The sequence below is a fragment of the Macaca fascicularis genome, chromosome 16 (assembly GCF_037993035.2).
Source record: "Macaca fascicularis isolate 582-1 chromosome 16, T2T-MFA8v1.1".
Lineage (NCBI taxonomy): Eukaryota > Metazoa > Chordata > Mammalia > Primates > Cercopithecidae > Macaca > Macaca fascicularis.
This window is the reverse complement of record NC_088390.1, coordinates 46,901,406-46,915,523: the sequence shown is the minus strand read 5'-3', so window position 1 is coordinate 46,915,523 and position 14,118 is coordinate 46,901,406. Positions and strand designations below refer to the sequence as shown.

The window sequence follows — 14,118 nt, the reverse complement described above, 5'->3', positions numbered from 1 at the left end:
GCATGCCTACTCTCTCACCTCCTTGAGAATTCTGACATACTCTGTCACCTCCTGAGCAGCTGGGATTACAGGCATGCGCCACCATGCTCGGCTAAGTTTTGTGTTTTTCATAGAGATGGGGTTTCACCGTGTTGGTCAGGCTGGTCTCGAACTCCTGACTTCAAGTCATCCACCCGCCTCAACCTCCCAAAGTGCTGGGATCACAGGCGGGAGCCTCTTTGCCTGGCCAATCATTTTTTGATTCTTAATATATTTTCCTTCTTTCTCTCCCTTCCATTTTACAGACCCCTTATGTCTTTGATATGAACATGTTTCTTTTATGTTTTTTAAAATTAAAAACAATGGTCGGGCATGGTGGCTCATGCCTGTAATGCTAGCGCTTTGGGAGGCCAAGCCTCCCAAAGGATCACCTGAGCTCGGGAGTTCAAGACCAGCCTGGGCAACATGGTGAAACCCTCTCTCTACCATTTAAAAATTATAAAAATAAAAAATAATAAAATTTAAAACAAAACAAAAATCTCTTATTTTTGTTGTAAGATTGCACTAGTAATTGTGCTCATTATAAAGTCCAACTGGGTAGATAAAATAAATCAGGCAAGATATTTTACTTCACTGGATATCAGGTGTTTTTTGTCTCTTGACATTTACTAAGCAGTATAACTTCAATCTAAACAATTTTGTCTCATAATCAGTTTTGGTTTTGGTGGTAGATATTATTATCATCATTTTACAGAAAAGATGAACAAACTGTGATTCAGAGAACCTAAAAGATTTAGTGTTATCACTAAATCTTTTTTAGTGATAAAAAAGATTTTTTATACTTAAAATCATTTTTTATCACATGATTTTTATCAATGCTGTATCATTTTGATATCATTAAAAACCATGTAATTGCTGGTGTTTATATTATTCCTCTCTATAGCACTTTTTATCTTTCTTGGTTTTGCTCTCCCTTGCTTTGTAGGTTTCATCCATCCTTCTTTCATCTTCCATTTTTACTTACTGCACCCTCTGCTTCCATACACATACCCTAGATTAGGTATCTCTGAAGGGAAAAAACTCGCCAGAACCCTCTTCTCATAGATTGTCAGCATGACCTACTCTCTCACCTCCTTGAGAATTCTGATGTTTTGGATCACCTTTCCTCTGAAGCCTTTCCTGACTGTCCTATTTAGTTTTCATCTCCTCCCACTAGAATATAAACTCCATGAGGTTCCAGATTGTTATCAGTGTGATTTAGTGTTGTATTCTCAGCTCCTACATTTGGCATGTAGTTAACACTTGTTAAACATATACTGAATGAATGTATGAACGAATCACTATGTTCTCATCTTTGGATTCCTTATTACCTCGCACATAGTAGTTATCAGCTTTATTCAGTTAAATTTAATTGCTTTTAAATAAGAATTCTGATTTCTGAAAAAGATTTCAATTTTGTCTTCCCAAATTGAGTGTGAGAAAAAAGTACATATTTTTTCTAAGTAATTATCTCTCTTTTCCTAAGGAAATTGGAAGTAACTTTCAAAATGTTATAAGTTGTTTTTCTAAAACTTAGCATTTAAAATATTTAAAGCTATTCATTCCTCATTTTCTTGCTTTAGCTTATTCAGTCCTCATGCTAATTCCGACAGACACACTCTTTAGAACCATCTGTACAAAAGGAAAATCACTTAGATTTTTTTCAATTGACAGTTATTATCAGTTGGCAAAATGGAAGCAATATTAAGAATAATTTGATTTATAGTCACTTTTGAAAACTGGCACCGTCTACTACAGTTAAGCATACACATACTGTATGATCCAGCAATTCCATTTGTAAGTCTATACTCACCAGAAGGATATGCCAGAAGACACGTACAAGCATGTTCATAGCAGCGTTATTTATAGTAACTCAAAATTTCCTTCCTGTAGGAGATAGCTTAAAAAAGAAAAATAAGGCCTGGCGCTGTTGCTCACGCCTGTAATCCTACCACTTTGGGAAAACAAGGCAGGCGGATCACGAGGTCAGGAGTTCCAGACCAGCCTGGCCAGCATGATGAAACCCCGTCTCTACTAAAATACGAAAATTAGCTGGGCATGGTGGCACGCGCCTGTAGTCCGAGCTACTGGGGAAGTTGAGGCAGAAGAATCGCTTGAATCCGGGAGGCAGAGGTTGCGGTGAACCAAGATCACACCACTGCCCTCCAGTCTGGCGACATAGCAAGACTTTGTCTCAAAAACAAAAAAAAAGAAAAGAAAAATAAAAAATAAAAAGGTTTTTTAAAATAATAACTCAAAACTGGAAGCAACCCTAATGTCCAACAACAATAGAATAAATTGTGATATACCTATACAATGGAATAATATGTAGCATCTGCAACAAATTGATTACTGCCACATGCAACAGCATGGATGAATCACCTGGGCATAATATAATGTTAAGCTAAAGAAGCCAGACATGAAAGAGGACATACTGTATAATTCCATTTATGTAAAGTTCAGGCCAGGTGCAGTGGCTCACGCCTATAATCCCAGCACCTTGAGAGGCCGAGGCAGGCAGATCACCTGAGATCAGGAGTTCAAGACCAACCTCACCAACGTGGTGAAACCCTATCTTTACTAAAAAAAATACAAAAATTAGCTGGGTGTGGTGGCACGGGCCTGTAGTTCCAGTTATTCAGGAGGCAGGAGAATCACTTGAACCCTGGAGTAGGAGGTTGCAGTGAGCTAAGATCGCACCATTGCAGCCTGGGCAACAAGAGCAAAATTCCATCTCAAAAAAATGAAATAAAATATGATAAAATAAATTTAAAAAATAAAGTTCAAAAATAGGAAAAGCTAAATCTGTGGTAATGGAAGCCAATGTTAGTGGTTATTTTGCAGGGAGTAATTACTAGGAGTGCCACCAGCAGGGTTTCTGGAGTTCTGGTAATGTTCTCTATCTGGATCTCAGTAGTGGTTACATGGGTGTGTTGTAAATTTCCATTAAGATGTATATTTTAGATTTGTATGCTTTACTGTATATGTTATGCCTTAGATTAAAAAACTACTCGTATTATTCTGTCCTGTACCCTGCCCACATAAATTTGGTAACAGAAATACATCTATACATCAAGAAATCCATTTAATCCTGATCTTAACCCAGAAATAGTTGATAGCATCCTATTTTTGGCACAACACTCTGAAATGTGTGGTGTTCACAGTGGATTATATATTTCCTGTGTGTATAAGTGAAAACAATTTGTGTTGATCAGTTCTCACGTAATTTCTGAAAGGTATAATTTGGATAAAGCATCATGAGACCTACTACAAGCACAGCTGCCTCTAGATCAATGACTTTTTTTACTTCTTTTTTTAAACTGTAGCCAATAGTACAAAATACATTGTGCTTAGCAACCCAGAGCCAATTTGTGTGTAACTAGAATAAATGTTTCATGAAACAGTATTTACTTCCATTGCTTATGAGGTCTCACCATATTATTCTGTTCATTAAAACACGAGATGTAAGGCCGGGCATGGTGGCTCATGCCTGTAATCCCAGCACTTTGGGAGGCCAAGGCGGGCGGATCACCTGAGGTCGGGGGTTCCAGACCAGCCTGACCAACATTGGAGAAACCCCGTCTCCACTAAAAATACAAAATTAGCCAGGCGTGGTGGCGCATGCCTGTAATCCCAGCTACTCAGGAGGCTGAGGCAGGAGAATTGCTTGAACCCAGGATGCAGAGGTTGCAGTGAGCCGAGATAGCACCATTGCACTCCAGCCTGAGCAACAAGAGCGAAACTCCGTCTCAAAGGAAAAAAATGAAAAGAAAAAGCAAGATGTAATTTGTTACCAACTAAATTTTCACACCGCATTTTAATTTAATGAAACTGCCCTAGATAATTTAAATACGAGTATAAACAGAAACCCAAACTGAATTTTGTTTTCAGATTTCTAGTTACATCTAGTTTTTGAGTACTTAATAAATTTAGCTAGTTGCCAAAATAAATGTTTCTTACTGTTTCAGAGAACAGTCAGATCCTTCTTTGCTTCTGGTAGTTTTTAGTTATACCTGCATTGATTTTGATAGATATGAGAACTTATGTTTATATTGCGTGTTTTATATATAGGTCTCTTCTTAAAACTTCTAAATTTCTAAGTTATTTTCCGAATAAAATGTCCTTGCTTTTATGAAATGTGTTCATGTGATGTATTCTGCTTAGAGTATTATATAGAGTTTTACCCTAATTTCTGATATGTATAGAAATACCAGTGACCATCTCTGATTTTACAGTTGGCTTTATCTAACTGTGTAAGGCATCAGCTGGATGTTAAAACGTTTCATCTTCAGGAATAGTTACACAACTCAGTTCTAATCACTTTTTGTTCTTTTTTTTTTTTTTTTTTTTTTTTTTTGAGATGGAGTCTCACTCTCACCCAGGCTGGAATGCAGTGGCCTGATCTCAGCTCACTGCAAGCTCCGCCTCCCGGGTTTAAGCCATTCTCCTGCCTCAGCCTCCCGAGTAGCTGGGACTACATTAGCTGGGACTACACGTGCCCGCCACCTCGCCCGGCTAGTTTTTTTTGTATTTTTTAGTAGAGACGGGGTTTCACCGTGTTAGCCAGGATGGTCTTGATCTCCTGACCTCGTGATCCGCCCGTCTTGGCCTCCCAAAGTGCTGGGATAACAGGCTTGAGCCACCGCACCCGGCCCACTTTTTGTTCTTAAATGGGTGTGCATTTTGTTATCCAGCATCTTATAGGTAATAATTTAAAATTTATTAACTATTTTCTTTCTTTTACAATCACTTTTATTTCAACAATATCCCTACTCTTTTGGTAATTCTAGAATTTATTTCCTAACCACAGTCTTTATCCCGTGACTTTATTATGTTATAATTCAATAACAATAAATAATGTGTGACTTAAAAATATGCTTCACCTGGCCGGGCACAGTGGCTTGTGCCTGTAATCCCAGCACTTCGGGAGGCCAAAGCGGGAGGATCACCTGAGGTCAGGAGTTTGAGACCAGCCTGGCCAACATGGTAAAACCCCGTCTCTACTAAAGATACAAAAAGTAGCCTGGTGTGGTGGCAGGCCCCTGTAATCCCAGCTACTCGGGAGGCTGAGGCAGAAGAATCGCTTGAACCCAGGAGGCAGAGGTTACAGTGAGCTGAGATCCTGGGGGATAAGAGTGAGACTTCATCTCAAAAAAAAAAAAAAAAAAGCTTCACTTATTTAAAGAGGACCTACTCAAATATGCAATATTAAAATATAAGCAATTGCTTTAATGATATTGTTGAGGAAGTCAACAGTAAGAATATTTTGTTCACTTTGAATTAAATTAATGCTCTATATTTTTTAATGAAAATAACTCGTAGAGCCCTGATAATGGGTAGAAAATAGTGATTAAGACACTTTTTAGTTTGTGTTCAAGAAAGATTTGAAGTTATAACTGCATTACAGAAAATTTTACATTGCAGTTTCTATAAAGATACTAGTTAATTGTATAATGTATTTCATTTTAGAAAATATTTAATGACATGGTTATTAGAGTCTTAATAGCAAGTTATTGTTTCAGACTCATTGTCTGCTATGGTGAAAAAACCTAAATTATTACGTCATCATGACAAGTCATTCCATTTCTGCTTTATAGTTTTCATTGATTGGCGTTCATATTTGACTAGCACGCAGAAACCAGCAGTTAATTTTTAGGTGGCACAAGAGTTTCACAAATAGACTATATTTTAACATAAATTTCCATTACACATGAGGAATTAGTATTGAAATAGTTGCTCTGAGGCTTTTAATATAGGCTGTTAAATCACTTCAGCTCCAAATCCAAAAGAAAGCATTATTAGCTCAGTAGTTTTAATATATACAGTCATATACCACATAACAGCCTTTCAGTCAGTGATGAACTGCATGTCTGACAGTTTATAATGGGGCTGAAAAATTCCCATCACTTAGTGACATGGTAATGTAGCACAACACATTATCACATGTTTGTGGTAATGCTGGTGTAAACAAACTTATTACGCTACCAGTCATATAAAACTATAGCACATACAAGCTGGGCACAGTGGCTCACGCCTGTAATCCCGGCATGTTAGGAGCCTAAGGTGGGTGGATCACAAGGTCAGGAGTTCAAAACCAGCCTGGCCAGCATGGTGAAACCCCGTCTCTACTAAAAATACAAAAATTAGCTGGGCCGTGTCTGTAATCCCAGCTACTCGGAATGTGAGGCTGGAGAATTGCTTGAATTCTGTATACATACAGTGTATATAGTACATAATACTTGACAGTAAATGAACTGTGTCATTGATTTATATATTTACTGTACTGTACTTTTATTTTGTGTGTCTGTGTACATTGAAGGGGCAGGATCATCTTGCTCTGTTGTCCAGGCTGGAGTAAAGGGATGTGATCACCACCCACTGCAGCTTCAAATTCCTGGGCTCTGGCAATCCTCCTGCCTCAGCATCCCAAGTAACTGGGAACACAGACATGCATCACCACACCCAGCTAATTTGTTTTTTTAATTAGTTATAGAGACCCGGTCTCCTTATGTTGCCCAGGCTGCTCTCAAAGTCCTAGGCTCAAGTGATCCTCCCACCTTGGCTTCTCAAATTATTGGGATTATAGGCATGAGCCACTGTGCCTCGCCCAAAATATCTTATATACCATATTGTATTTGTACATTTTTTTATATTTAAAAACATATTTAGGCTGGGCGCCGTGGCTCACGCCTATAATCCCAGCACTTTAGGAGGCCGAGGCAGCCGGATCACCTGAGCTTAGGAGTTCAAGACCAGCCTGGCCAATGTGATGAAACCCCGTCTCTACTAAAAATACAAAAATTAGCTGGATGTGGTGGCAGGCGCCTGTAATCCCAGCTTCTTGGCAGGCTCAGGCAGGAGAATTGCTTGAACCTAGGAGGCAGAGGTTGCATTGAGCCAAGATTGCGCCATTGCACTCCAGCCTGGGCAAGGAGCTAAATTCCATTAAAAAATATATATATATACAAAAAAAAAAAAAAAAAAAACCACATATTTAGCCTGGGTGCAGTGGCTCACGCCTGTAATCCCAGCACTTTGGGAGGCCAAGGTGGGCAGATCACTTGAGGTCAGGAGTTCAAGACCAGCCTGGCCAACATCGCGAAATCCCATCTCTACTAAAAATACAAAAATTAACTGGGCATGGTGGCACGCACGTGTAGTTCTAGGTACTCTAGAGTTTGAGGTGTGAGAATCGCTTGAACCCAGGAGGTGGAGGTTGCACTGAGCCAAGATCACACCACTGCACTCCAGCCTGGGCGACAGAGCGAGACCCTGTCTCAAAATAAATAAAATAAAATAAAAACATGTTTAGATACACATATACTTACCATTGTGTTACAATTGCCTACAGCATTTAGTACAGTAACATGTTGTATAGGTTTGTAGCCTAGGAGCAGTAGGCTATACTATATAGCCTAAGTGTGTAGTAGGCTATAACATCTAGATTTGTATAAATACACTGCATGATGTTCACACAACAATGAAATCGCCTAACAACCCATTTCTCAGAACATATAAGCCACACATGACTGCAATGGGTTATAAAGACAGGTAATTTAAACTTCCATAAGATATTAACCAAGTACACATTTATCTTCAGTAATATTGCATTGGTTTTACATGTTCAGGGATTTTCTGTTACTTTTATTTCATTTTTTAATTTTATTTATTTATTTATTTATTTATTTATTTATTTTAAGACGGAGTCTCACTCTGTTGCCCAGACTGGAGTGCAGTGGCACAATCTTGGCTCACTGCAACCTCCTCCTCCCGGGTTTAAGCGATTCTCTTTCCTCAGCCTCCAGAGTAGCTGGGATTACAGGCGCCAGCCACCATGCCTGGCTAATTTTCTGGGTTTGCTTTGTTTTGTTTTGTTTTGTTTTGAGAAACAGTTTAGCTCGTTGCCCAGGCTGGAGTGCAATGGCGCAATCTTGGCTCACCACAACCTCTGCCTCCCGTGTTCAAGCGATTCTCCTACCTCAGCCTCCTGAGTAGCTGGGATTACAGGCGTGCACCACCACGCCCGGCTAATTTTGTATTTTCAGTAGAGATGAGGTTTCTCCATGTTGGTCAGGCTGGTCTGGAACTCCCGACCTCAGGTGATCCGCCCGCCTTGGCCTCCAAAGTGCTGGGATTACAGGTGTGAGCCACCGCATATGGCCTTCTGTTGTTTTTAAAGATATCTTTTCATATGGCTTCCACGGGAAAATGAAAACGTTTACTGTTACCGTTTGAAGATAAAAGTTATTTCATATATTTACATTCATGTTGACATCATTAAATTCAAAGATTAATATTTTGCAGACTAATTATGATTAGCCTTGTAGTTTCTCTTCTCTCTTAATCATAAATATCTTTCTTAAGAAAAATAAGTGTGAAGCAACAATGGTACAGGCATATTCATAGTTTAAGGCTTTGTCTTTCAGTGTTTAATCTTGAAATTCAGTGGTAAGGAATTGCTGTGACTTTTTTTATTAGTCTTGTAGTGCTTGGGAAAATGTTTCTTGCATCTCTTGTTTCAGAAGCATGATTGTTTACATATATAATCACTATGGGTGGTGGTAGAAAAGGTAATTTATTTACCTATAATTGGTTTTATTTTTGTGAAAGAAGAAAAGTAGAAAATGATTTGTAATTGCTAATTGTAAATGCATGCTTCATATTTAGGTAGACTTAGAGAATGAAACTGTTATCTCAGGCACTTAAGTTGTGAAATGTAAATACAGAGAAATGAAACTGATAAAAGGAGTTTGTTTTTAGTTGATGGATTTTTGAAAAAGTGAAAAATGACATGTGAGGAACTAATCAAATTGGACATGCTACATTGTTCCCACAATACTCCAAAACTATTCAAATGAAATATTAATTTTTTTTAACATTTAACGGGAACATTGAATACCTAACATAAAATTTAATATTTTATTTAGTTTTTCTTAAAAATATTGTGTATTATTAGTGTGTATTTTTACTTAGCTTTTTTATTTTACTTGGACTGAAAAGAACAGCAAAATTTGTTTAAAATTTGTTTTTAATTTTATAAAAGGGATTTTTTTGGTTTTGGTTTAGCTTTTTGGTGGTGTTAGGTGTGTGAGTAATAGAGTCAACTTTATTAACAATATACATAGAATAAAATTCTCATTATAAAAGCAAGTGAGAATATACATATTTTAGTTAATAGACAATATTATTCTAAAATCAACATAAGAGCTGCCAAATTATACAAATAATGAAAAAATACTGAAGTTGTTTTTAGAAAAGCAAAGAACTTTTAAAACTACAGAGCAACAAGGAAAGCAAAATTGCACATAACATGTAAAACATTTTGAACAATAAAAGAATAATGCTTTCAATAAAATTATTACATAAAGCTGTTAAAACCATATAAGTAAGTTTTATACATGTGACTTTAAAAGTGAAATAAATTTGGGCCTGGCGCAGTGACTCAAGTCTGTAATCCCAGCACTTTGGGAAGCTGAGGAGGGCGGATCTTCTAAGCTCGGGAGTTTGACAGCAGCCTGGGCAACATGGTGAAACTCCGTCTCTACTAAAAATACAAAAAAATTAGCCAGACGTGGCTGTGTGTGCCTGTAGTCTCAGCTACTCAGGAGGCTGAGGCAGGAGAATCGCTTGAACCAGATAGCCAGATGTTGCAGTAAGCCAAGATCACGCCACTTCACTCTAGCCTGGGCAACAGCGAGACTCCGACTAAAAAATAATAATAAATTTAAAATAAGAAACAATAAAATATGTTCGTGTTTATGAAATCTAAACATTAGTTATTTTACTATTCTAAAATACCAATACAGTGCTTTTCTGGTTTTGTTTTCATTACACTGGCAAGGAAAAAAATCAAGAAAATACTCTCCATCAAACTGCATATTATGCTAATGTTTATTTTATTGAAATAAAAACAACTGTGCATACTTCATATTAATATAATTTCAGTAAATGTTTATAGATTATTTGATATATAATGTAATTTAAATTCTGAGAATATTGTGAAAGACCTGGAAAAAAATTATGGGAACTGAAAGTAGCATGGTCACTGTGTATGTTAAATACATAATAAAATTTGTGAAATCCTTTTTCAGTAGATGACTTTCACTCTTTTTAAAAAGTAAAGCTCTCCATTAAAAAGGCGCTTTACTTGTTTTCCTTATAATACATGCCAGCTTCAGATTTAAAAAATAAAAAAGGTAAAAGGAGGTTTCAGCTTCACGTGTTTGGATAGATTAACTCTTTTTGCTCAAATAAAGATTGTTAGAGTTCCCTTAAAGATAACTAATGAGGAGCACCCAGGCATCTGAAAGAACAAGAAGTCTGTTTTTTGTTCTTGCCTAATTGCTGTTAAGCAAAGATACTCTTCCCTAAAAGGGGAAAATGGCTCCTTACTTGTTATTCCTCTTTGTTAGTAATGATCACTGTGTTTTGACCTGTTTTCAGGATGTTTTTTAAAACAGGTTTTCTTGATCTTCTGTAGTCTTAAATATCTTTGTATATTATTAGGTGATCTGCATAATGTTTAATCATTTTTTTCTTTATATAAACCAGTTGGTATAATTGTACCTGTTTTCCTATTTAAGTTTGTACGTGTATGTATGATTCTATAGAGTAGAAAAATGCCATCAGTTTGAAATGATAGCACAATCTTAGTCACTTGATTTAAATAAATAGAAAATTCTAAAGCCTTAAAATTAAGATAATACTCTTTGGCAAACTCAAAAAAAGAAAGGAAATTAATATAAATGAAAGGAGGACATGAGACTTTCTAAATACAATACCTGTAGATCTTTTCTATACCATTTAATGGAGAAAAACTAATTTTCTGTATTTGTATCTATTAAAGGTGACATTAATGCTGATAGAAAAATATTCCCACATATATCTGACTTGGAAAACTTATTTATAAAAATTGTGCTGTCTTTAAAATAAAATTTGTATGCTTTTGTTGTTGTTTACTTTACCCTTTTCTTAGCAATTGAATACAATCTTCCCAGCCGGGCGCGGTGGCTCACGCCTGTAATCCCAGCACTTTGGGAAGCCGAGGCGGGCAGATCATAAGGTCAGGAGATGGAGACCATCCTGGCTAACACAGTATTTTGTGTTTTTGTAAAAAATACAAAAAATTAGCCGGGCATTGTTGCAGGCACCTGTAGTCCCAGCTACTCGGAATGCTGAGGCAGGAGAATGGCGTGAACCCGGGAGACGGAGCTTGCAGTGAACCGAGGTCACGCCACTGTACTCCAGCAAGACTCCATCTCAAAAAAAAAAAAAAAAAAAGAATTCAATCTTCCCTCTCATTAAAAGCAGATTTGCTATGAAAATTTTAAGGACTGTAAAGGAAGGCATTTTCCTGATTTTATATATTTAATTCTTGTGCTATAGTAATTAAAATTTTATAACTAGTTTTAAATTTAATAGTATCTGTTGATACTTTAGACAATTAAAACATTTCTTTTTACCAGTTTTTATTTAGTGCTTCAAATGGATTATAAACTTAGTAATTTGGGGGCTAATTGTATAAATTGTTAAAAATAAATGGATTTTGCAGAAGGATAGGATTAGTGAAGAGGAGCAGTAAATAATAAAATGTAATAAAAGAAGTAGAAATTAATTTGTTTTTAAAATAAGCTATATAGGAAAACTGATTTGATTATATATTCTTATATGGTTTTAAATCAATAAAACTCAGTACTTCACACTTAATGCAATAGATGCTAAGAAAAAAATTAACCTTCAGCTAGAAATCTAAATAAAAATAGAAAATGCCCTTTGCTGCAGTAGTTCAGTTGTTTAAAAATATTAAATCTGAGGCCTGGGGCAGTGGCTCAACACCTGTAATCCCAGCACTTTGGAAGACCAAGGTGGGAGGTCAGGAGTTCGAGACTAGCCTGACCAATACGATGAGACCCTGTCTCTACTAAAAATACAAAAATTAGCTGGACGTAGTGGCATGCACCTGTAATCCCAGCTACTCGGGAGGCTGAGACAGGAGAATCGCTTGAACCCGGGAGGCAGAGTTTGCAGTGAGCTGAGATCGCACCATTGCACTCCAACCTAGGCAACAAGAGTGAAACTTTGTCTCAAAAAAAAAAAAATTAAATCTGATGTAATTGACTTGGTGAAAAAGTAAGTCTAATCCCAGAAAGAAAAATTAATAATTATCTCTTTGGAAATAGATTATAAAATTGCTAAATTTTTTTTTTTTTTTTTTTTTTTTTTTTTGAGACGGAGTCTCACGCTGTTGCCCAGGCTGGAGTGCAGTGGCGCTATCTCGGCTCACTGCAAGCTCCGCCTCCCGGGTTCCCGCCATTCTCCTGCCTCAGCCTCCTGAGTAGCTGGGACTACAGGCGCCCGCCACCGCGCCCGGCTAATTTTTTGTATTTTTAGTAGAGACGGGGTTTCACTGTGGTCTCGATCTCCTGACCTTGTGATCCGCCCGCCTCGGCCTCCCAAAGTGCTGGGATTACAGGCTTGAGCCACCGCGCCCGGCCAAAATTGCTAAATTTTGTTGTAGGATTTAATGATTAACTTTGAAAGCCTACGTATTTGGACTTGAAAGTGTTTATATTGACTGATCTTTTTTTTTTTAATATAGTTTATTGGTTTGGTTTCTTTGATTTTCTCATCATCTTCAACAAGTAGAGTTAAGTTTTTTGTTTATTTGCTTTAATTTCAGTATTAACTACTGTGGTAACTTTGTAGGACTATTCTACACAGTATTATTTGTCAAAATGTTTTTGTAAGTGGGGATACACAGATTCTGTGCCAATTAGAGAAGTATATTTTTCAACTAGTTTGCTTTTCTGACTTTAAACTTTGTTTCTACTCTCTATGATGGATCTGTCCAGCCTCTATATTCTCTTTATTGTCTTTTAGAAAGTTGAACTAAAGGCTGGGTGCCGTGACTCACGCCTGTAATCTCGGCACTTTGGGAGGCCGAGGCAAGCAGATCACCTGAGGTCAGGAGTTCAAGACCAGCTTGACCAACATGGTGAAACCTCCGCTCTACCAAAAATACAAAATTAGCCAGGCGTGGTGGCAGGCGCCTATAATCCCAGCTACTGGGAAGGCTAAGGCAAGAGAATCACTTGAACCCGGGAAGCAGAGGTTCCAGTGAGCCGAGATCGTCCCATTGTACTCCAGCCTGGGCAACAAGAGTGAAACTCTGTCCCAAAAAAATAAAAAAAAAAAAAGAAAGTTGGACTAAAGAGTGTGGAAGAGATTCTATGATATGAAGACTTATTAATAAAGCATTTATACACAAAAAAAGCATTTACACATTAGCTCATTTTTTGTCTTACAAACTATTTTCATTGGAATTTGGATTGCAATATATGCCATTTCAAAACCAGAAAAGAATTAAAGTCAAATATTTGTAGCATCAACATACTGAAAGAACTAGCCAGCCGAATGCATATTTCAGCATGGGAGGAGGTAACAGAGTGAAATAAAAAGCACTGATTTCAGTGTCTGAATATTGAATCATGTCCTGTCTTTGTCCCTAACTGACATTATGATCTTGATCACTTACCCTTTCTGAGTTGCAATTTTGTGGTCTATAGATTGGGTATAATAATATCTACTATACCTACACACCAGAATTGTTGAAAGCTCAAATAAAATCATGGTGAGAGGCCGGGCGCGGTGGCTCATGCCTGTAATCCCAGCACTTTGGGAGGCCGAGGCGGGCGGATCACGAGGTCAGGAGATCAAGACCACGGTGAAACCCCGTCTCTACTAAAAATACAAAAAATTGCCCAGGCGCGGTGGCGGGCGCCTGTAGTCTCAGCTACTTGGAAGGCTGAGGCAGGAGGATGGCCTGAACCCGGGAGGCGGAGCTTGCAGTGAGCCAAGATCGCGCCACTGCACTCCAGCCTGGGCGACAGAGCGAGACTCCGTCTCAAAAAAAAAAAAAAAAAATGGTGAGAATGTTTTACAAAACTAGCACAAGCTGTGCAAATGTAGGATGTTCTTTTGCTTCTGGGATAATGAATGCTTAGTTATTGCCACATAACTGTTTTTTCCATCTTCTGGCTAGTGATCAGCAGAGATGTCTTCATTGGCCATCTTGAAAACTCCTATGACTTTCTACCCTGC

General features: G+C 37.6%; 2 protein-coding genes across 13 annotated transcripts in view; one reads left to right on the top strand and one right to left on the bottom strand.

The window, feature by feature from the left end:
- Positions 1 to 14,118, top strand: part of VMP1 (vacuole membrane protein 1) — a 139,320-nt gene that overhangs the window by 87,084 nt on the left and 38,118 nt on the right. For 2 of the 9 annotated variants that reach the window (XM_074019105.1, XM_074019106.1), the window contains one exon: positions 12,898 to 13,290. The exons of the other annotated variants lie outside the window; for them this stretch is intronic. In XM_074019105.1, coding sequence (XP_073875206.1) covers positions 12,898 to 12,939 — 42 coding nt within the window. In that variant the 3' untranslated portion in view covers positions 12,940 to 13,290. Of the gene's footprint in view, positions 1 to 12,897; positions 13,291 to 14,118 lie in introns of those variants that run through there. 9 annotated transcript variants of the gene reach the window in all.
- Positions 9,105 to 14,118, bottom strand: part of TUBD1 (tubulin delta 1) — a 95,057-nt gene continuing 90,043 nt past the window's right edge. For 2 of the 4 annotated variants that reach the window (XM_065532365.2, XM_065532366.2), the window contains exon 9: positions 9,105 to 9,723. In XM_065532365.2, coding sequence (XP_065388437.1) covers positions 9,612 to 9,723 — 112 coding nt within the window. In that variant the 3' untranslated portion in view covers positions 9,105 to 9,611. The remainder of the gene's footprint in view (positions 9,724 to 14,118) is intronic. The other 2 variants (XM_065532368.2, XM_074019099.1) reach the window with 2 other exon arrangements.